General features: G+C 36.4%; 1 protein-coding gene across 2 annotated transcripts in view; it reads right to left on the bottom strand.

Annotated features, from left to right (window-relative positions):
• The window catches only part of LOC129740952 (uncharacterized), a 479,426-nt gene that overhangs the window by 8,207 nt on the left and 448,090 nt on the right, over window positions 1-23,129 (bottom strand). For both annotated transcript variants that reach the window (XM_055732613.1, XM_055732614.1), the window contains 3 exons: window positions 13,238-13,412; window positions 10,113-10,533; window positions 65-423 (listed from right to left, as the gene is read on the bottom strand). In XM_055732613.1, coding sequence (XP_055588588.1) covers window positions 65-423; window positions 10,113-10,533; window positions 13,238-13,412 — 955 coding nt within the window. The remainder of the gene's footprint in view (window positions 1-64; window positions 424-10,112; window positions 10,534-13,237; window positions 13,413-23,129) is intronic.

Below are 23,129 nucleotides of genomic sequence, written 5' to 3'. Positions count from 1 at the left end.
ATCATAAAACAAACCTTAAGTCAGACACCCTTACAAACACTAATCAACCATAAAGCAAACCCACCGGTGAATCGTTGGAAGATCATAAGGCCACAGGTGATCGATACGGGCTTGACGAGTCGGGCATTTCGCATGACGGCCTTCACGTTACCGGCGATGGCGTCGAAGGAGACCCGCGGTAGCTGCCAGTTGCGGACGATTTCCGGCAGCCGGCTCACCGTTCCAAGTCGACTCTGGGTGCTGCCGGTCGGATGCTGGCAATGCGTCGGCAGTTGCTGTTGATTGGCACCGTTGCTGGCCCCGTTGCTGCCCCGGGATGTCATTCGATTCAGCAGGTTGATTCTCGATGTACGTACGTTCGATCGGATTGTGTCGAGTTCTATCTCTACGTTTTTGTGTGGACCCCGAAGCCATTGGAGGGAACTGTGGATGGGAGAAGGATAGCGAAGGTAGTGATCAGTGATGTTTTTAGATGCGCAGTATCAATTATTTAGAGGTAGTGAATTGAGTTGATTAAAAGAATTCCGATAAGTCACACAAGAATAAATCCAAACATTGCATGTTTAAACAGCTTAAAAACTTAATTGGATCTATTTCCTTGGCGATTTGCTAAAGAAATATCTTCTTTATTCAAACCGGACTACTTATTATCTTTACTTGTTTCCGTTTTTTGATGTATCGTACTGCAATTGATTCTAGTAATGACCTTAGAACAAAAATGTGAATGCAGTAAATTTTAGTGCTCACTTCACTTATTCTTCAACTTGTTTACTTCACTTAACTATTATCTGTTGCATTATAAGTTGGATTTGGTGCTAAATTTTGCAGTCACAGTTATCCGGACACAGTTTTTCAAAAAAGCGATGAGCATGTAGAAAAATTATACTGCATGTAGAGCATGTAGATTTATACTAATTTGACAGTTTGCAGTCCGCAGTTACTAAGTGCATTGTCCAATTCAGTGTGCCGCGCACAATTCAGAAACAGTTTCAAATAGTAAAAATATCTGGACGAAATTCCGGATCTCTATCTTGATTCCGGATCCTGGACTCTGATCTAGTTTTCAAATGTTGATCCTAGCTCTTGACCTTAATCGTGATTGTCGATTTTATTCATGACTCGCAGTCTGATCCTCCTCCTGATCCCGAAACCTGATTCTGGATTTTGAATCTTGATACGAATCCTGATCCTACATTTTGACCCAGAATTCTGATCTAGTACCCTAATTCTGTAGCAGGAACGTTCCTGGACCTGGATGCAGGTTCCGAATTTAAACCTCTTAGTTGGATTCCGATCACAACGGATCTTTACCCCAGATTTCAATATGATCCTACAGACTCTCCAAGATGTCTTTATCTCAAGGTGTAGAGTAATAGGACTCCTTTATATCAAATTTAGACGAGTGATTTCTTTTGAAACAAGATGTATTCTGAATTTTTCAAAGAGTAACAAGCAAAATATAAATTAATACGAATGCCGTTTGGCCAGCAAAACAACACTGCAATCTTTCAAGGGATGATAGATCCAGTTTTTCGGAAGCATTAGCAACTGCCTCGTCGTGAATTCTCTACATAACATTAAAAAATATTGAAATTATGATGATTCTGATCTCGAGTTATAAAAAGATATATAAAAAAGTTTCAAAAAAAAAAAAATATGAATTGGATCGAATGCTCTTTGGACTACAAGATTCGTCAGAAGCCTTTCAAAGTCCGATGGATTATTTTATGAAAAAAAAAAACAAACTTGAAAGCATGTTCGCTTCAGTGTATTTCAGATAAATACTCATACAGTTTAGAGATGTTTCCAACTACCATCGTACGGAATCACATTCATCTTGCGTCGTTCCCTAAGCATTATCTTTAATTAACATAGTTTTTTTTCTTACTTCTGAATCATCCCAGCATACATTTTTGTAGCTATATTCTTATGCTGTTTCGATATGCGTTCCATAAACGTTATAGAAAATTCGTTTGAAAGTTGAAAAAACAGCATTAACCTACCAAAGTGGAGGCTATTAACATACATAAATTTCATTTCTTTCTAAAGCGACGAAGGCTACATCAATTAGGCGTTATACGACACCTTATTCGTATATGTAGAAAGAATGCAAGAGAGCGCAAGATTTTGCTCTCATAGCGTTCAAATCGTTGCCAGTGACAATATTTTCTAGTTCTCTCATTGGTCAATTTTACTCAATTCCTAACTGATTTTTAGCCATCATCACTCGTTTTGAACACAAAATGTACGTGGAATACATAGCAAATCAGCGAATCCCTTAGGTGGGGCATAATAGAGCATTTTCCCCTACCTAACGAAGCTTCGCTGGACACGTTCAAGTCGGTAGCAGTGTGTACACTGAGTAGGAGCCCATAACTGAGCGGCGAATTCCATTATGCTACGAACCGAAGAGCAGTACACTGCTTTCAGAACAAAGACGTTGTCGAAGTTTTTCGTGCTACGCGCGAAAATTCTAATGCAGCAAAACCCTTCGCAGACGTGATCGCGATGTGTTCGGTGAATGTAAGTTTGTTGTCAATTTTCACTCCCAGGTCGAGAATGGACTTGGCATTCCCAAGTAACCATAAGCACTAAAGCTTTGCATTTTGTTACCTTTACACCAGTATTCAAGTGCTAAATTACACTATATCAGCACATCAAGTGCAATTTTGCTCTACAACAGCCCTTCAAGTGCTATGCTGCATCATATTAGATTTATATCACTCTTTTAAAATGCAACTAGCATTTACCAGCTTTGCACAATGCTTTTGAAATGCAACATAGCTCTAAATCAGAATAAAAAATGCTATATTTTCTAAGCATTAAATTGGCATCACACAAGCTTGCTTTAATGCTTTTTGCACAATGTAAGCACTACAGTGGCATGAGGCCAAAGCACATTAGCATTGATTGATGCTAAATTTATGCAAATTTAGGGCACCGGTTGCTAGAAATTTGATTCAAATAGAGCTTTTTTTTCAAAGATTTAGCTCGGACCTGATAGGTTCACAAGCAGAGTCAATGTCAAATGTCAGAGCCATAGATGTCATGAGTTCGATTCCAGGTCATCTTCACCCGAAAAATAAAAAAAAACATGTAATATGCATTTTGCAACCCGAGAGATCCCCTCAATATGCATAAGCGAAAATCAACATAAGCAAAATTTTATTATCATAGCAGAAAAATGGAGCCAAACAAAAATCGAAATTTTTTTTACCCGCATGGTTTGTACCTGATTTAAACGCCATTTGCATTTTCCCAGCATTTTGCCTGCCAACGCTATAGCATCAACTTAGCACAGCACAGTGCTTTTATAGGGTTATACCAGTTTTTGCACTAAAGCCGCAGTTAATTTCGCCAAACTTGGCTCACATGGCTAATATGATGCACAGAATCAAGCTCTATAGCTGACGTTAGAGCAGAATTGGTGCTAGTTTTTAGTGCTTATGGTTACTTGGGTTCTCCAATGTTGATCCCGAGAGTTGATATTCGAAGTTGACTGTGTTACGTGTACGAGTGAAGTTCGCTATCTTACATTTTTTGGCGTTTGCCGGCATCCCATTCAAGCGGCACCAATCTTCTAATCTGCCGATGTCGTTTTGTAAGGCAAGACAGTCAACGGCACTTCTAATTCTTCTGAACAGCTTCAGGTCATCAGCGAAAAGCAGAGTGTCGGATTGAAAACTATAACATAGGTCACTCACGTTAACTATGAACAGAAGGAGTCCAAGGTGACTTCCCTGCGGTACTCCAGATGGGGTGTAAAAAATTCGTGATCGTGAATTCCTTATTTTCGTGAAAGCCTGTCAATGCAATAGATATGAGGCAATCCAATCAAGGGACCAAGCTGGAAAACTAGGCGATCCATCTTTGCAAGGAAAATTTTTTGTGGGACACGGTCAAACGCTTTTGAAGAGTCAATATAAACTGAATCCACTTGACAATCTTTCTCCAGACTATTGCTCAGGAAAATAACGCAACACATCAAATTCGTCACCGTAGACCGTTACTTTACGAACCCATGCTGAGACTCTGAGATAAGAGGTTTTATGTCAGCATACAATTGATCCTGAATTAAAACTTAAAAATAAATTTAAATTGAGTTCAGGATTGAGATTGGGCCGTAGTTTTCGGCGTGAGGAGCACTGCCTGATTTATAAATCGGAGAAATTGCTGCGACCTTCCAAGCACTAGGGAACGTCCTTGCGTTAAGTGATCGATTTAAAATACTGCAAGTTGGGGTAGCTACAGATGCGGCGCAATATTTCAGAACCGCAGGAGAAATGTCGTCAGGACCAGATCCTTTCGTTGGGTCAACTGCTGTCAACTTCTCGTAGATTGATAAAATTCTGGACATTGATCTAGATTCTGATTCTGAATTTCTTTCCTGTGCCATGATTCTAGATTCTGATAACTATCCAGGATCGTGATCCGGATTCCGATCCTAAGTCAGGATCCCGGACCTTCATGCTAAACATGATTTCTGATTCTAGTCCTAATTCTGATACTTGAATTGAACCGTTATACTGATCCTAGAACTTGAATCTTGATCACGCATTATGGTCTTAACCTGATCTCTGTTTATGATGAATCTTTGTATGATACTTTATCCTGGATCCTTATACTGAACCTTCATTCTGAAACCGAATCTTAGATTCTGGTGATCATTTTGGATCCGTCCAGGCCGATCCTTAGTTTTGGGTACGTAAGTCTTACGCTTTCCTTATCACCTCCTTAAAATTTTATAGCTAGAAACCGACGATCGATCAACGCTTTAGGAGCGCATTTGCTTGTGACTACAGCACGAATGTTCGGGTAAGTGAACAATTATTACAATATTTGAGTCACGCGAAACATGTTTTATGCTTTTATGCTTCATTTGATTTCCTTGAGGAAGAATTGTTAAAAATTCAAAACGTTGACAAAGACCATATAAAAAATTGTTGTAATCCTCGATCGAAAGACTGAACGCCGAACGTACCCTAGAAATTCATGGATTCTGATCTTGATCATGAATCTCGAACCCTAACGCCGATCTTAAATTTTAATACCGGATCATGAACCCGATCCTGATGCTGATTGTGATCTTCATTCCGTACTGTGGATCCCTTATTCCGCTCCTAAATACTGGGCCTCGAATCAAGATCCTGTATCCAGCACTCGATACCTGATCCAAATCCCTGATTTCAGATTCTGGATCCTTATTTCGGATTTTGATCTGGAATTGTGGATTGTTTTTCTGATAAAAGAGGGTGTGGGTGTTAATGTTTTAAAAACTGATTTTGGGTGATTTGTGCGTCTTAAATTTGAATCATTTGTCAGTTTTTGTCTATCACCTCTATCTGATCCCTACCTTGAATCAAAATCCTTATCAAGATCCTGATGCCAGAGTTCTGATTCTGTTACTTGATTCCTGATTCAGATCGTTGTTACTAGTTCTGGACTCTGATCCCATATCCTAAAGCTAACCTCGGATCATGATCACGATATCGAAACTCATTCCGAATCTTCATCCTGATCCTGATTCGATTTTTTTTTGTTTCGATTATAGTCGTTTTACCAATTTTATGGCATCCGCGAATTTATATCAATGTTGCAGTTGGCGGACAGTTATTGAAAAACTTTCCCGGTACAACAGTGTTCGATGTTTACTCTTGGGCTCAAACTCGTGGACATCGGCTCAGGAGGCAACTGACTTCCATTTGAACTATATCACAAGCCCCTTATTCGAAATCCTAAACCCTGATCCTATGAAACGTGATCGAGATAAATATTTCAGACCCTTTAGAATACTTCCGGAACTTGATTCTGTATCCTAGACTTAGATCTAGATCTCTTTAGGTCAGATCGAGGTACAGTATAAAGGTTTATAATTAACTAGCTGATCCCATGCGAACTCCGTTTCGCTTTCAACTTGGAATATGTTATGAACAGTTTGTATGAATGTCAATTGCCAAGCATTTTCCAGATGCACTTCTGAATTCATTGTTATGTAATAATTGCAAAAATATTGGACGATTACTTTGTCTGTTGTCTGCTGATAAATTTGAAATCAGGAATCAATTGACCGTGCCAAATACCCCGTGTATAAATTTCGACTCAATCGTTGCATAACAACGCTAAACCTCTTTCGGTGGCCTCTTATACAATCTTTGATATCTGGAATCGATTACCCTTCCCTCAAAACTCCCGTGTGCAAATTTTCAAAGCAATCCATTGTATAATAACGTCAATATTGCAAAAAACCGTGAAAAATTTAATTACATGGACGACCCCTTTCGTCGACCCCTGGCAACATTTGAAATCTGAAATCGATTAACCGTCTCTGAAAACTACCGTGTGCCAATTTTCATCCCAATCCGATGTATAATAACGACGATATTGCAGAAATATTGAAAGGTTAATATGGACGACCCCCTTTGCTGGCCCCTTACACTGAACTTAATACCTGAAATTCATTTCTCGTCTCTCAAAACTCTTTTGTACCAATTTTCGTCTGAATCCTATGTATAATAACGACAATATCGCATAAACAGTGAAAAGATAACATGGACGACCCCTTTGGACGACCCCTGATTTTAGTTTGGATAAGTGAAATCAGTTGTTTGTCCCTAATAACTCCTATGTCCAAATTTTCATCCCAATCCGATGTACAAAAACGTCAATATTACTAAGATACTGAAAATCTAATATGGACGACCCCTTTCGCCGGCCCCTTACACTAAATTTGATACTTCAAATCGAATGCACGTCACTCAAAACTATCGTGTACCAATTTTCACCTGAATTCGATGTATAATAGCGTCAATATCGCAAAAACAGCGAACAGTTAATATGGACGACCCCTTTGGCCGACCCCTTACACAAAATTTGACACCTGAAATCGACTACTCGTCTTTCAAAACACTCATGTGCAAATTTTCAACATGATCCGACGAAAAGTAACGTCAATATCGCGAAAACAATATTTGTCTTGTATGGACGACCCCTTTCAGAAGGGGTCATCCAAAAATCTGAAAACATTTTTCATCTTTCCTGGTCCTAATGAGCATCCATGCCAAATTTCAGACCTCTAGCTCTTAAGACGGCTGAGTCTATAGAGGACAAACAAACAAACAAACAAACAAACAAACAAACATACAGAAATTGCTTTTTATATATATAGACTAGCTGATCCCATACGAACTTCGTTTCGCTTTAAATCATTGGTACGTCAAAATGAGTTTAGAAAATGAATTCGAAACATTCTTTCGACAATTTTGGGGAAAAAAATCAACAGTGTTTAAAGTCGCTACTATTACTATTACTTGAAATTCAAATTAAACAGTTGATTAGCTTTGTATTAAAATTTATGTGAGAGTGTTTTCTTCTCGATCGATTGCAAAATCTAGACATTATGGCAGAAACATGTACTATTTGTTTATGTGCACGACTCTTTTGCTTGACCTTCACACTTAAATTGGTATCAATTAACTGCTTCCAACAAAATTATTGCACAAAACACTGAACATTCGATGAAACCCTCTTTTTCTGTCCCATGGCCCGAAATTCGATAATTGAAACCAAATTTACGTTCCTCAAAACTCCCTTGTGCCATTTTTTCTTTTCAAATTATATGTAAAATAACGTCAGGAATTTGAAAACAGTGAACAGTGAATATAGACGCCCCTTTCGCCGATTCAATTGCTCATAGTTTATAACCCTCATCTGAACATTTTCATCTCAATCCGATGCATGATCACGACAATATCGCGAAAACAGTGAGCAACTAACATGGACGGCCTTTTTTTTGACCACGATTCAAAACTTGACACCTGAAATCAATTATCTTTTCTGTTAAACTCCCATGAGTCAATTTTCATTACATTTCTATGCTCAATCAAGAGAATATCGTAAAAACAGTGAACAGATAATAACCCCTTTTGCCGACCTCTGAGTCAAGATTTGAAACCTGAAAGCAAAAGAGCGTTCCTAAAAACTCCTATGCGGAAATTTTCATCTCAATCCAATGTAGAATAACGTCAATATCGCAAAAACATTAAAGTTGGTATGGACGACTCCTTCAGCCGACTTCTGATCCGCAATTCGAAATTCGAAATCGATTGCCCGTCCCTCAAAACACTCATGTGCTAATTTTCATCACAATACGATCTATAATAACGCCAATATCGCGAAAATATTAATCAGTGGATATGGACGACCCCTTTGGCCGACCCCTGACCCTAAATTTGATAACTGTAATCGATTGCTCGTCTCTCAAAACACTCATGTGCAAATTTTTTTTCACAATCCAATGTAAAATAAAGCCAATATCGCAAAAACATTAATCAGTGGATATGGACGACCCCTTTGGCCAACCCCTGACCCTAAATTTGATAACTGTAATCGATTGTTCGTCTCTCAAAACACTCATGTGCAATTTTTCATCACAATCCCGTGTATAATAACGCCAATATCGCAAAAACATTAATCAGTTGATATGGACGACCCCCTTGGCCGAACCCTGACCCTAAGTTTGATAACTGTAATCGATTGCTCGTCTCTCAAAACACTCATGTGCAAATTTTCATCACAATCCGGTGTATAATAACGCCAATATCGCAAAAACATTAATCAGTTGATATGGACGACCCCTTTGGCCGACCCCTGACCCTAAATTTGATAACGGTAATCGATTGTTCGTCTCTTAAAACACTCATGTGCAAATTTTCATCACAATCCGATGTATAATAACACCAATATCGCAAAAACATTTATCAGTGGATATGGACGACCCCTTTGGCCAACCCCTGACCCTAAATTTGATAACTGTAATCGATTGTTCGTCTCTCAAAACACTGATGTGCAAATTTTCATCACATTCCGATGTATAGTAACGCCAATATCGCAAAAACATAAATCAGTGGATATGGACGACCCCTTTTGCCGACCCCTATCCCTAAATTTGATAACTGTAATCGATTGCTCGTCTCTTAAAACACTCATGTGCAAATTTTCATCACAATCCGGTGTATAATAACGCCAATATCGCAAAAATATTAATCAGTTGATATGGACGACCCCTTTGGCCGACCCCTGACCCTAAATTTGATAACTGTAATCGATTGTTCATCTCTCAAAACACTCATGTGCAAATTTTCATCACAATCCGACGGAAAATAACGTCAATAACGTGAAAACAATATTTGTCTTGTATGGACAACCCCCTTCAGAAGGGGTCGTCCAAAAATCTAAAAACCTTTTTCATCATTCCTGGTCCTAATGAGTATCCATGCCAAATTTCAGATCTCTAGCTCTTAAGACGGCTGAGTCTATAGAGGACAAACAAACAAACAAACAAACAAACAAACAAACATACAGATAATTGCTTTTTAAATATATAGATAAAGATCCTAGATCCTGATCTTCATTCTGCACCTGGGTTCTGAACCCAGCTTCTGATCCTTTATTCTGGACTTCAACCTCGATCAAGATCTTAAATCTAGCTATCGGATTAATATCGGAGATTATGAAAATCATCTAGGATTCTGATTCCGATCCTTTTCCTGAATTCCAATTGTGATCCAGGATCCCGGACGCTGATCCTGAACTCTGTTGATCCTGGATCATGATTTTGAATTTTGGTCCTGATACTAATCCCAAATCCTAGTGCGGATTCTGATCCCTTTTACTGAATCTGGAACTTTATTCCTGATCCCACATTATTGTTTCAGTTTCAAAGATCGTGGAGTGAGCTATAAAGGACCTTCTTTAGTTTGCTTAGTCTTTCTTGTGATAATTTCTTCCCGTCAGAAAAAGATCACCTTTTACAGACATTTTTCATCATTTAATGTATAATCTTAATATTCAAGGGCCAGGACCAGCGAATAGTGGATACGGGTTTGAAAGAAAATTGATAAAAAAATAATGTTATACCACTCTATAATCAAGAAGGGAAATACTTTTTTTTTCTCACCCATATGAGACTTACTCGCCCATAAATTTCCCCCCATTTCTTCCCTATGCAAACTAGGAAATGCGGAATTATGTTAACAAGCATATCAAATAAAGCTATAGTCAGTGGAAAACAGTGGAAAGTGTAAGGCTGTCATTTTTTTTTCCTTCGTACTCACCGATGGGCTTCATCGTCGCAACCCCTAAGCACTAAGAAGCTCGGCGTTTCCGGTATATAGATCACAGATATGAAGAGCATAATGGGCGCCACCGAGACGAGCATCGCCAGCTGCCGCCAGTCCAGGTACGCTCCCAGCAGGTAGGAGATGAGCATCCCCATGTGGCCGGCAATTTTCTGGATCGCACTCAGGAAGCCCCGGATGTCCGGGGAGGAAATTTCGCTGATGTAGACCTGGGTCACGGTTGACACGATGGCACAGCAGAAGCCGCCGACGAAAGCGGTGAAGAACATCGTTTCGACCGATTTGGCGAACACGGTCAGAATCCAGGAGAGCGAAAATGGCAACGACATCAGTGCCAGCACTCGTTTCCGGCCGTACTGCATGGCCACGCCGCCGAACATTCCCCCGAACAGGGCACCTGCGAATATGGAAGACGGAAAGGAACGGAAGCGAGATGCGAGACATTTTAGTTAAACTTAATTGAAGGGTGTACATTTTAGGGAGGAACAATTTTAATTTCCGGTCTAGATTAACTGTCCGATTGATACCGGAGCCTTCCGGTGAGATTGTGGTTCTGGGCATGTGGATTTAGGCGAAGTTTGGGCATTGGTTTTTTTCTGTTACTTTACGTTCAAAGAGCATCTAGGTGCTCTCCACGGGAACTAAATTATATATTTTTTAAGAACAAACTCAATTTGCAAGGAATTTTCTTATATTTCTTTCTAAAAAAGTATCAACAAATGAGACTGGGTAAGAAAGTCGTTAGGCCCAGGGCTTTTCAGCCGAAGGTCAATCAGCCGATGAACGTTAGGTCAAATGACAAAAATGACAAAAATGACAAAAATGACAAAAATGACAAAAATGACAAAAATGACAAAAATGACAAAAATGACAAAAATGACAAAAATGACAAAAATGACAAAAATGACAAAAATGACAAAAATGACAAAAATGACAAAAATGACAAAAATGACAAAAATGACAAAAATGACAAAAATGACAAAAATGACAAAAATGACAAAAATGACAAAAATGACAAAAATGACAAAAATGACAAAAATGACAAAAATGACAAAAATGACAAAAATGACAAAAATGACAAAAATGACAAAAATGACAAAAATGACAAAAATGACAAAAATGACAAAAATGACAATAATGACAAAAATGACAAAAATGACAAAAATGACAAAAATGACAAAAATGACAAAAATGACAAAAATGACAAAAATGACAAAAATGACAAAAATGACAAAAATGACAAAAATGACAAAAATGACAAAAATGACAAAAATGACAAAAATGACAAAAATGACAAAAATGACAAAAATGACAAAAATGACAAAAATGACAAAAATGACAAAAATGACAAAATTGACAAAAATGACAAAAATGACAAAAATGACAAAAATGACAAAAATGACAAAAATGACAAAAATGACAAAAATGACAAAAATGACAAAAATGACAAAAATGACAAAAATGACAAAAATGACAAAAATGACAAAAATGACAAAAATGACAAAAATGACAAAAATGACAAAAATGACAAAAATGACAAAAATGACAAAAATGACAAAAATGACAAAAATGACAAAAATGACAAAAATGACAAAAATGACAAAAATGACAAAAATGACAAAAATGACAAAAATGACAAAAATGACAAAAATGACAAAAATGACAAAAATGACAAAAATGACAAAAATGACAAAAATGACAAAAATGACAAAAATGACAAAAATGACAAAAATGACAAAAATGACAAAAATGACAAAAATGACAAAAATGACAAAAATGACAAAAATGACAAAAATGACAAAAATGACAAAAATGACAAAAATGACAAAAATGACAAAAATGACAAAAATGACAAAAATGACAAAAATGACAAAAATGACAAAAATGACACAAATGACAAAAATGACAAAAATGACAAAAATGACAAAAATGACAAAAATGACAAAAATGACAAAAATGACAAAAATGACAAAAATGACAAAAATGACAAAAATGACAAAAATTACAAAAATTACAAAAATTACAAAAATTACAAAAATTACAAAAATTACAAAAATTACAAAAATTACAAAAATTACAAAAATTACAAAAATTACAAAAATTACAAAAATTACAAAAATTACAAAAATTTCAAAAATTACATTATTTCTCAAATTACAAAAATTACCAAAATTTCAAAAATAACCAAAATGACAGAATTGAAAAAAAAGCAAAAATGACAAAAATGACAAGGAGGCAAAAAATTGTAAATAATTTATCAAAATTTCCAAATTAATTTAGATAGCCTATATTTTCGTTTTGACAGATTTAACATTGTTTGGATGTATGGCTTTTTAGCTTATTTTGTTTTTTTTTATTAAACTATATTTCATGATATTAATTTTGTATTTTTTTGATAATTTTTTAAGTAGAAGGTAATTTGATGGGGAATTTATGTTACTTTTGTTATTTTTTTTATTGTTTCTATTCTTTAAATTTTCTTTTATTTCGTTTTCATTTTTTATTTTTTTTCCTAATTTTGCAATTTTTGTATTTTTTGTTTGTTAAGCTTTTTATTATCCATATTTTAGTTTGTTAAGATTTTTTTGTAGTTTTCATTTTTCGTTATTTTTGTAATGTTTACAGTTCTTCATGTTTTTGTGTTTTTCTTTGCATTGTTTTTATATCACTGTTGATATTACTTGATGCTTATTTTTTTTGTTAATTTTTATATTTTTTTCTATTTGAGTTTTTTTTATATTTCGTCAGTTTTTTTCACAACTTTTGTTAGTTCTGGTATTTTTTTATTTCAAATTTTTGTAATTTTTGTTAATTTTCTTTTTGTTTTTTTTTGGAATTTTGATAACTTTCCAATTTCCCGTATTTTCTCTCCGGATTGTTATTCTGTCATTCTTATCATTCGTTTTTTTTTTTAATTTTATCTTCGACCGAACTTTTGTAAATTTATTCCATTTTGCCTTTTGCCCCATTTGACCGAAAAAACTTTAGCCCGATAACCCATTCGACCATATCTGAGCCCATCAATACATATTCAATAGTTTATAACTGAAACAGATTCTCGAACCTATTCAAAAATTTTTTTATCATTTTTTGACACTCACCCAAAAGTGATAGACTGGCGATCCAGCTTGCCTGTTGATCGTTGACCGAAAAAGCGGTATAGTTACCCCGCTGGCGAATCTGCAGCTCCTGCAAGCTGGCAATGGCCGGGCTCGAGTAACCCTTACCAAGACCCGCTGCCAGCGGTCCGATTGATACGGCTAGAGCTGCAATTATCTGCGAACGAAAAAGTGCAAATGCGAATGATGAGAAGACGTTCTGAGAAAGATCTGTATTCCTACAAAACAAAAACAAACTCGAAACCTTTTTTCGAAAAAGGGCTGAAAGCGTGCTGAAGCGTATGATTAACGTTTAAGAGGTTGCAATTCTATTGTTTTTCCCCTGCATTTCCATTCCGGTTCGGAATGTTTAAATGGGACAGTCAGTCGGGTGACAAATTACTCTGATCCAGAAAAAAACGGAAAATGAGGCGCCATTGGGGGATTATAAATAAAGCTAATGGTCGGGTATGGCGTGCCGCAAAATACCTAGGTTCGACACAAGTAATATTAACCGACGACGACGACGATGCCTTGTACTGCAGGTGACGTGGGTGGAATTTGTAGAGCAGCGGAAGGGATAATGGCGATTCCAATTTTATTGTTCTGTGCTGGTCGATTCAGCTTTACATTGTGAATGTGGGGAATAATCCTCCCTTTTATGTTCGAACCAATTGATAATGCTGTCGGCTATACAATAGAAGAGGGACGTGTGTTTTTAATATGTGCTTTCTAATACTATGCTTCACATCTCCAGGAATTGATTTGAAATATTATGCAGACTACAAGTTGAGTTCTTTATAAAAAAAAGATCATAATTGCGAGAAGGCCTTCTACGATTTAGGTTGACAGTGAAGTATAGTAACTCGATTAATTTCAGATCAATGACATCTCTATGACTAACGAACAAACTAAGAGCGTGGGCTGCCCTATTAGTTAGTGTAAACAAGTTCATTAGCTAGTAATCGTTTTCCATTCTTTCGCTAGAACAAATTTACCTAGTAACTGGCACATTGATTTGACTGCCATATTGCAAAAAAAAAACTTGATCGAGAATTATTCCTCTTATTGAAATCTACTCCCACGGAGTATGTCGCTAGGCGCAGAATAGCTCATTAGATGTCATTTGTTTCAATTATTTACACTAGTATCCGGAGGGGTCTGGCTGGAGTTTCTCACCGGAGATTGTTCTGATTGAAATTTAACCACCTTAGTTATTCGCGCGATTCTTGCTGACAACCGTTTAATCACGTTTAAAGTTAAGAAAAGCTTAACCATTGCATTGCGTGTCATTCTACAATAAACATGTACATTGAGTGAACCTTCCGGGCAGCGATAAATTTGTTGTCTGCCAAGAGAAGTGTGTTCACACAATCAAAGCACGAAAAGGAGCCGACAAAGGCCTAGTCGATCATTTGCTATCTGGAGTTTGTTGATTAGCTGGTGACTAAATCGCACTAAAAGTGTTCTGATTGACATTATATCGTTAAGAGTTTGTTACACGCTCCCGATTGGGTACTCAAAATTAAGTTTTATCAAGGATCAAAATTCTATGAACTTAAAGCTGATTGCCCTATTCCCTTGCCTCCTTGCGATGTTTCGGAAACGGAGTTCGAAACGTTTAGGACGTGTTTTAATGATTTAAGTATCTTCGAAAGTGTATTAAGGTAAAAACAGTTTAAATTTACTTCACAAATGTTCAAATGCATTGCTACGCGCAGTGATGCCAGATACACTAGCATTCTTGCGATCTATATGAAATCGAGGAATAGTGAATATTTCCTTCTATTCTGAAATTATGTTTTCCAATTCAACATAAAAATTTCTGCATATAAATTTTAAAAAATATGAAATATGATTGTAGATAAACGGACATGGCGCACTTCGCCCTGCCCCGACATGTTTTCAAAAATTGTTCAATTCACAGAAATAATAATAAAATATGTTAATATTTCGTTGCCTGATAAATGTCAAGATCATCGTTCATCATAAGAACAAATAACAGATGAATTTAATGGCTAATAGATGCTGTTAACCTGACGAGAAAAGTTGAAAAATTTCGAGAAAAGGCCTTAAAAAAATTGTTATTTATTTTCGAAAAATGACGTAACAAAGAAAACTTATAAGGTTCACAAATGTTTAGGAACGCAATAAAATGTAACTAGAACAGGCTGGCATATTCAGAAATGTCGATAAATGGTTGTGTGATAAATGGTTTAAGTTTTTAAACTACTTAAAACGTGTTATTAAGGCCGGAATATAATTGAAATCTATCTTTTGTCTCTCGGAGTTGTAACACCAGCTAACATGAAATCGTAAAAGAAATGATAACATAAGTCGTTTCTACTGAGATTTTTAGTGGCTTTTGTATAAATGTTTGTTCTGAGCAGAGGTGTCTTCATGCTACATTAGACTGAGTCGATTTGGGGTTATGTTTGAATTTCTCAAACCCTGGGGTCTTAAAAGCTTCATTTTGGTTCAAAACTCATCCGTGTTTTTTTGCAGAATTTTTAAGTTTACATGAGTAAATTTGAACTTTTAGGTTTGTATGGGAAAATTGAATATTTTGTACTGAAAAATCAACATCATTTTTATTTCTTCTGTGGAACCAAGCCTGCTTATAGTTTTTGTGCCAATTTATAAATTTTCCGCTTAACAACTTTGTCGAAGACTTCTACTTTGTATCTTATTAGGCAAAAAAGTTATTAGCTGTTTATTAGGGGTATGTCTTTTAGCATTGATAAACAATAAATTCAATTGACATCACTGCTTTGTGCCTAGCGAGGTATTGCATGCTACTTTTCATACAATAGTTTGCGAGGCGCAAGCAGTAATGTCAATTGAATTTGTAGTTTAGCAATACCAAAAGACATACCCCTAATAAACAGTTGATAACTTTTTTGCATAATAAGATACAAAGTTGAAGTCTTCGACAAAGTTGTTAAGCGGAAAATTTCCTTTGAAAAAATTATAAAAACTATGAGCAAGCTTGGTTCCACAGAAGAAATAAAAATGATGTTGATTTTTCAGTACAAAATATTTAATTATCCCATACAAACCTAAAAGTTCCAATTTACTGATGTAAACGTTACTTAAAAATTCTGCAAAAATTCACGGATGAGTTTTGAACCAAAATGAAGATTTTAAGACTCCATTTTTCCAAGAGGGTTTGAGAAATTCAAAAATGACCCCAAATGGACTCAGTCTAATGCTACATGCAAAAAATAATTTTCGAATAATGGGACTAGGATTGCCATTTGTTTTCTTCAAATTAAGAAAGTCTTTTGAAGATAAATCATGATAAATCAGGCTAACATTAATTAGTAAAAATGTCGGTTGAATCAACTGATGTACTCCAGTTTCTGTTTTTACTATGACAAGTGGCTCATTTTGCCTCTTTTCCCCTAAACTTAACAAATTTTTCAAAGAAATGCAGTCAAACAAAGTGTAATTAAACTATTTTTCATCATGATTGATCGTTTTTGGTAGATTTATTCATCCTCTAGCTAATTGTGTTGCTTTTTTGTACTAGAATGAATAGAAATGGCTAAATATCCCCGATTTCTTCTAGCTTTTTTAAATTTGTGCATAAATTTCACCATTACAATCGAGCAATTCACATTCCAAATGCAAAAACCAAGTGATTTAGAGTAAAATTTGACGCTGAATCGAGTAGTGTACACCGCTTAGCTTACGCTTACGAGAATAGCCGCAATCACCCCATTTTCCCCTAAAATCGAGCGATATGTTGAAAAAAAAAATCATTATGCCAAATAACAATGCCTCCGGCCATGCACAAAAGTGATTGATACAGGTGAAAATTCAATGCTGAATCGAATGATGTACACCGACGAGAATAGCCTCAATTACCCCGATTTCCCCTTAATTCATGCATTTTTTTTTGAAAAATACTTTGTTACAAACGAGAATTTTATTTAACAGATGCAATAAACATTGAAACGGATGTAAAACTTTTTGTTGAATCAAATGATGTACACTGCTTAGTGTGAAGTTGACGAGGAGAGCTACAACAACCCCGATTTCCCCTAAATTCATGCATTTTTTTTCGAAAAAAAAGCATTGTAACAAACGAAAATGCAATTGAACAGATGAAAAAAGACATTGAATTAGGTCTTAATATATTATATGGTTGGGATAAAAAATGAATGGGTGCCCGATCAGAAGGGAAAAACAATATTATATCAAAATGAGATATTTTGAGACTTATTTTTCCTATCTAAATGACTAATAATTCAGTACTCGTAGGATGTTAAAATATCTCAAATTATATCAAAAAATCTATACGATCATAGCTAAATTATATCAGTTTTTGATATGCTCCTATCAAGATTATATCTCGTTCAGATAGCATAGTTTGATATTGAGCAGAGCAAATCATATCATGATTATAACTTCAAGATATGAATGCTTCGAGAAATTTTTCTAGTGGAATGTCAGTAACCCACAGTATTTGCTAAAACCGTGCTCCATTTTTGGTTTTCCAAGAATATGATTCAATTTTATGAATCTGTTGAGCGAAACTCATTAAAGTACGGTTTGGGCCGTTGACTTCGATGTCCGTGTTTCAGAAAAAGTTGTACGTATATCAAAATAAGATATACCCAGCAAACATTTTTGTAGGTATATTTCTCAACAAACTTTGCTATACGTTTCATATACATTATAAAATCATCTTATATAACTCGAAAAAAACAGCATTTACGTACTAAAGTGGAGGCAATATACATACATATTTTTTACTTCTGGCTTATGCGATAAGTGTTGTAAAAATTGAACGATATACAACACCTTTTACCGTACATCCTGACAGTATGCGAGAGAGCGCAAGTTCTGCTCTCAATGCATGCAAACCGTTGCCAGCGACAATATTTGCTGCTTCTCTCATTGGACAGTTTAACCAAATGGACCCTCTGATTTTTAGAAATCTGGTTGCACTGCTAATCGCAGAGAGAACAACAAGGTTGTTTTCTCACTTGAATCCCGCACGCGGGAGATAAATTTGCAAACATGGCGCAATTTTGTCATATCCGAGTCGGTAGACTTTAACCAACCATTTTTACGATCATTTACTTGGTTTGGTAGGAACTACGATTCGCATTAACATTGTTAACGAGTTGAACTGACATTTCTAATGCGATGTTATGTTTGCTGGGTAATCATTTTATTTTAGGACAATCCGAAAAAAATCTTGATCATTGAATATGAGCTCAACCCCATTCAAGTTTGTCAATCAGAATAAGATATAATTCAGATTAGAGAAACTTAAAATCGAAATTTTGGAGTACTTAATTATAACTGAATCAGATGTAAACATCTTGGTGAGATACGTTTGAGTTATTATTTTGATATGCTCTCCTGATCGGGTGAGCATTGTATAAATAAAGGACTGAAAAAAAGCAAAATAAGTCATACTCAAATTTTCCATTTTTTAAGAATTGAATACAAAAACAATGGTTTAATTTCATTTCCTGAACTTTGAATAATACTGCGACTCTAACTCAAAATTTCTGTTAAGGATTTAGATTTTGCAAAAAAAAAGTTTCCAAATTAGGATTCAGTATTGGAAGCTCGATCAGATATTTGATTTGAAATTTAAAAACAAAACTGAGATCAGGTCGAATAAGGTTAATATTTTCACTTAGAGTCACTTTATATATTCGATACAGATTTTCTAATTTAAGGTTTCAAATTTTGAATTCCTTGTTATGACATTCCTATATAGTTATGAATCTGTAAGAACAGCTTCGATCAATAATCTGTTGTATTCAGTCGATTTTAGTAGCCGTGGTACATTTTGTGGACCTGATGTATAGAACTGAGTCGATTTGGGGTCATTTTCGAAATTCTAAAACCCTGTCAAAGACCGTAATTTAGTATCTCTGAGTTATAGCAAACAAAATATTAAATGTTTATGTACAAACCTAAAAATTAAAATTCACTCATGGTATGAGAAATTCGGAAATGACCTATACTTATTGGTATTTGCCATTTTTCATGAAAATTCATGAATCAGAGAAAATAAGCCTTTTTCCGAAAATCATGGACTATTAGACGCTTATCAGGTTGTCAGGATGGAAAAATCAGGCAAATCCTGAAAAATCAGGCACATTGGCAACTGTTATTGTGACAAGTCTGCTAGTTGCTTGCTTGTTGTGCGGTGATACGGCGGGCGTATCAAAACTTACAAGAAGTCCGGGCCGGACCGGTTTGGTTGAAATTCGGATTTCGCCAGGATTTTTTCGCTGTACATATTTGCAAAAAAAACTAACGAAAAACCAAAATTGTGGTATTTTTAACAATTCGTTTATTTGAAAAAACTCAAAGCATTTAGTTTTACGGAGCCGGGTGACTATAATTTTTCACAACAGTTGCTTAGTTAAATTATGAAATTGGTTATTATAAAATTTTATTTTCATGAAAGAAAAAAAACGATTCTTATCAAAATAATCATAAACAGCCTTAATACGTTTTTAAGTTTGCTGATGTGTTTTGATGAAAAAAAGTGTTTCATGTGTTTATCTTCTTGATTTTAATTGAATAATCTCTTGGTTTTGGCCAGGGACGGGATTATGTCATAGTCACGAGCCAAAAATTGCGACCAGTGACCCATTTTTTTCCTCACATGTCGTTAGTTTAAGATTTTTTCGAAATGAAAGCATGCTATGAATGATTGTTTTGGTAAAGAAAGATTTTTCCATTATGCCATTGATCATTGAAATCTTCAATCATTCGGTCATGACATGATGGTTAAAATGGGTCATGAGAAACATCACCAGTACAATTTTTGGCAACTTTAAGGATATTCTGTTCGCCAAGATTATTTTCAATTTACAATATGTTGAAAAACGTTAGCTAGCAATAGTCAAGATTGATGAAAACAAAAATAAAGTCTAGAAATATTTTTTAAAGTTTCCATTTCGTGTCCATCTTTCATTCATTGTACATTCTTCTCATGCATGAATGTTATTTCCATCTTGTGAATTACCGAGGCATTCACATTCACGTTATTGGAAAATTTCTGTCATGACATAATCCATGACTGATCATTTTTCTTCAAATTAAAATTTCGCTATCCTTATGAATTAACGAATATTTTCAAGCCTGGTTTTGGCCAAATTGGCTCAGATTTTGTCCGGATTTTTATTTGAAAATTTTGAAATCTAATGCCCGGATATTTCTAAGTTATTGAATAAAATTTCCCGCATTTGCTAGGATACTTGCAGGAAAAATTCTGGCAACCTTAACTTCCTCTACATCATCGCTCAGCAAGCAATATGCAGAGATGTCACAATCTTTGGAAATGATTCTTTCTGTTCGGCTCAAGTGATTTTATCTTCGGACATGCAAGCAGCGATGCCACACATACCGGTTTGCCGATACTTATACCGATTTTTGACGAAATTATCGGCCAAGAATCGGTATGTACCGTATAGACATTTTTGACAAAACATGATTTTATACCGATTATCCGTATAGACATTTTTGACAAAACATACCGATTTTATACCGATTATCGAAAAATTGCTTCAGACAGAAAAATTATTTCCAAAACAAAACTAAGATTAAAGATTATAGATTCAAGAGCTTTAGACGTTTGATAGTTCATATCTTGAAGTTAATTTTAGTAAAGGGAAAATACGCCAACACCGCTGTTTCGAGAACATCGCGTTTAAGGTTTGACAGCTCAAAACACTCCCAGCAAAAATATTATTTTGTTATCTTTATATCTCGAACACAAATCAGAAATCTGACTAGTGAGAATGCTCAAAAAGTTGTAACCAGAGCGTTAACTTACTGTTCAGTTTAGTGAGAATCTTTTGTGTAAATTGCGTGTATTCATTATATGCAAGGAGGTGCTTTAGTGCGTGAGGACGAATGATCCCCGTAATTTCCCAAACGCCGTACCAGCCAGTACAATTGGGTCAACTCAGCGCAGTCGACACAAGATAGAGCTAAGGAAGGCGTTAGCGCCACCAATGCGCCTAGAGCAAACAGGACATGATGGGAGGAATTACTGGATGGACTTCGAAACCTTTGTCCTGCACACGGCGTCAGCGTACTCCGACCCTGATAGCGTAACTTCGAATTCATACCACAAGGCATCCACATTTGACGGAGCCTTGCCTAACAGAGCATCATACCAAGTTGATGAAAGTGTGAAACGGAAGTTTTAAGAGAACGGAACTGAAACACATGCAGGTAAACGCTATCTCCAGGCCCAGTCCAATCCCCCATCATGTTCCTGTGGCCTCGATATTCTATGCTGGATATCGACCGATTGCTAAACCTGGCGTTTGTCTACAAAGCTGCGCTGCGCCAACGACCCGATTAATCCGTCGTTATAAATATGCGCAGCCTGAGAACCACCTATCGTCCAAATTCGATGATTGGTCCCCAATACGGTACCGGTATTCCCACGTGTCCTTCCTACTTGTGGTGCAGTTGGAGCTGAAAAGCCGACGCCCGAACTAGCTCATCAGGTCCCAGTAGAAAAATCACACAACAACGGTGAGACTGCCACAGACCGTAATAGGAGAATACCGTAGATGAGTGCCACCAAACATTAGCACACGGTACCCGTTCACAAGGTAGAACCAAACAACCATTTTTCGGGGTGAAACTTACTGCGTTTTTCTTGAGAAACACTGTACGCTACCAGTTTGTCCAGTGCCAAAAGAGCAATCTAAAGTGTTTCCTTTTATCACGAATATATGGTGATGGTGTGGATTTGCCAAAAACAGTCCGTAGAAAACAAGATACGAAACCGACGCCCACCTCGGTTAAATATCGTACGACTTGCGCAACTTGAGGTCGCGGCCGACTATGCGCAATCGCTCGAGGCAGCGCTACCAGGAGGGCGAGCTAGACGAAGCCGCTCTCCAGGACAGTTAGTTACCATCAAGACAGCCATCAATAGCGTTGCGGAGAACGTCATCAGACCTGTGCAGTGAACTGGACGGAACGACTAGTTCGACGAAGTGTGTAAGAGAGTGATCGACGATGAGTAAGCCGCGCGGGCGGCAGTAGTGCAAAGAAGCGCCCGTCAAAACGTGTAAAATCACCGACTGCGGAGAGGCAGCGGGTCCGAATTTTCCAGGAAAAAAGCGCCGCCTGGAGGAGGAGATGGTCGACAAGCTGGTGCTGCTGCATCGTTCCCAAGCAACACAAAAGTAGTATCAGAACCTCAACGCATCCCTCAAAAGCTTCGTCCCGCAAGCCGAAGTGTGCCGGGTTAAAGACGAAGGCATTTTTACAGACGAAGGAATCTTAGGAAGAATTCGATATTTATTCCGGGCTTATTGGAAACAAATACCTCAACAAGGAAATACGTAATTGGATTCACCGAAAATGCGTTACTTTTTCGTTAATTTCACAACATAACTATTAATTTTCAATTCTTTAGTTTTATCTGCTTTCTAAATTTTGATATTTTCGTTTACTTTAAATAAACTGTTTTTTTTATTTTTAAATCTGACTAAATCCTAAGGGTCTGAAGTGAGCTGAAAAATTAATTAATATTCTCTCTGATAGGAGTGTATCTCAATTTGGACATTGGACTATACAAATATGGCAATTTACAATGATTTATTGCCTAGTAGATATGACTTCTGATTGCGAAATTCATTCAACCTCACTCGAAATGGATATGTTATCCGAAGAAGTCGAGACTCACCTTGACATTAGTCAATAAATTCATTAAAAAGAATCCGACCCTTAAGCGATCACGCGCCTGATTAAGCTGTATATCTTTCGTTGTGCCCGACTGACTAAACGAATATCGATGGCCGATAGCCATGTCCCGCTCATTAATTGGGGGACACCCACACTGCCGTGTCGCGTAAATCACCTGGGGTTTGAACCATTTTTCATCACT

This window comes from Uranotaenia lowii, chromosome 2, assembly GCF_029784155.1.
Source record: "Uranotaenia lowii strain MFRU-FL chromosome 2, ASM2978415v1, whole genome shotgun sequence".
NCBI classification, from domain to species: Eukaryota; Metazoa; Arthropoda; class Insecta; order Diptera; family Culicidae; genus Uranotaenia; species Uranotaenia lowii.
The sequence above is the reverse complement of the archived record's forward strand: the minus strand, read 5'-3'. Positions and strand labels throughout refer to the sequence as shown.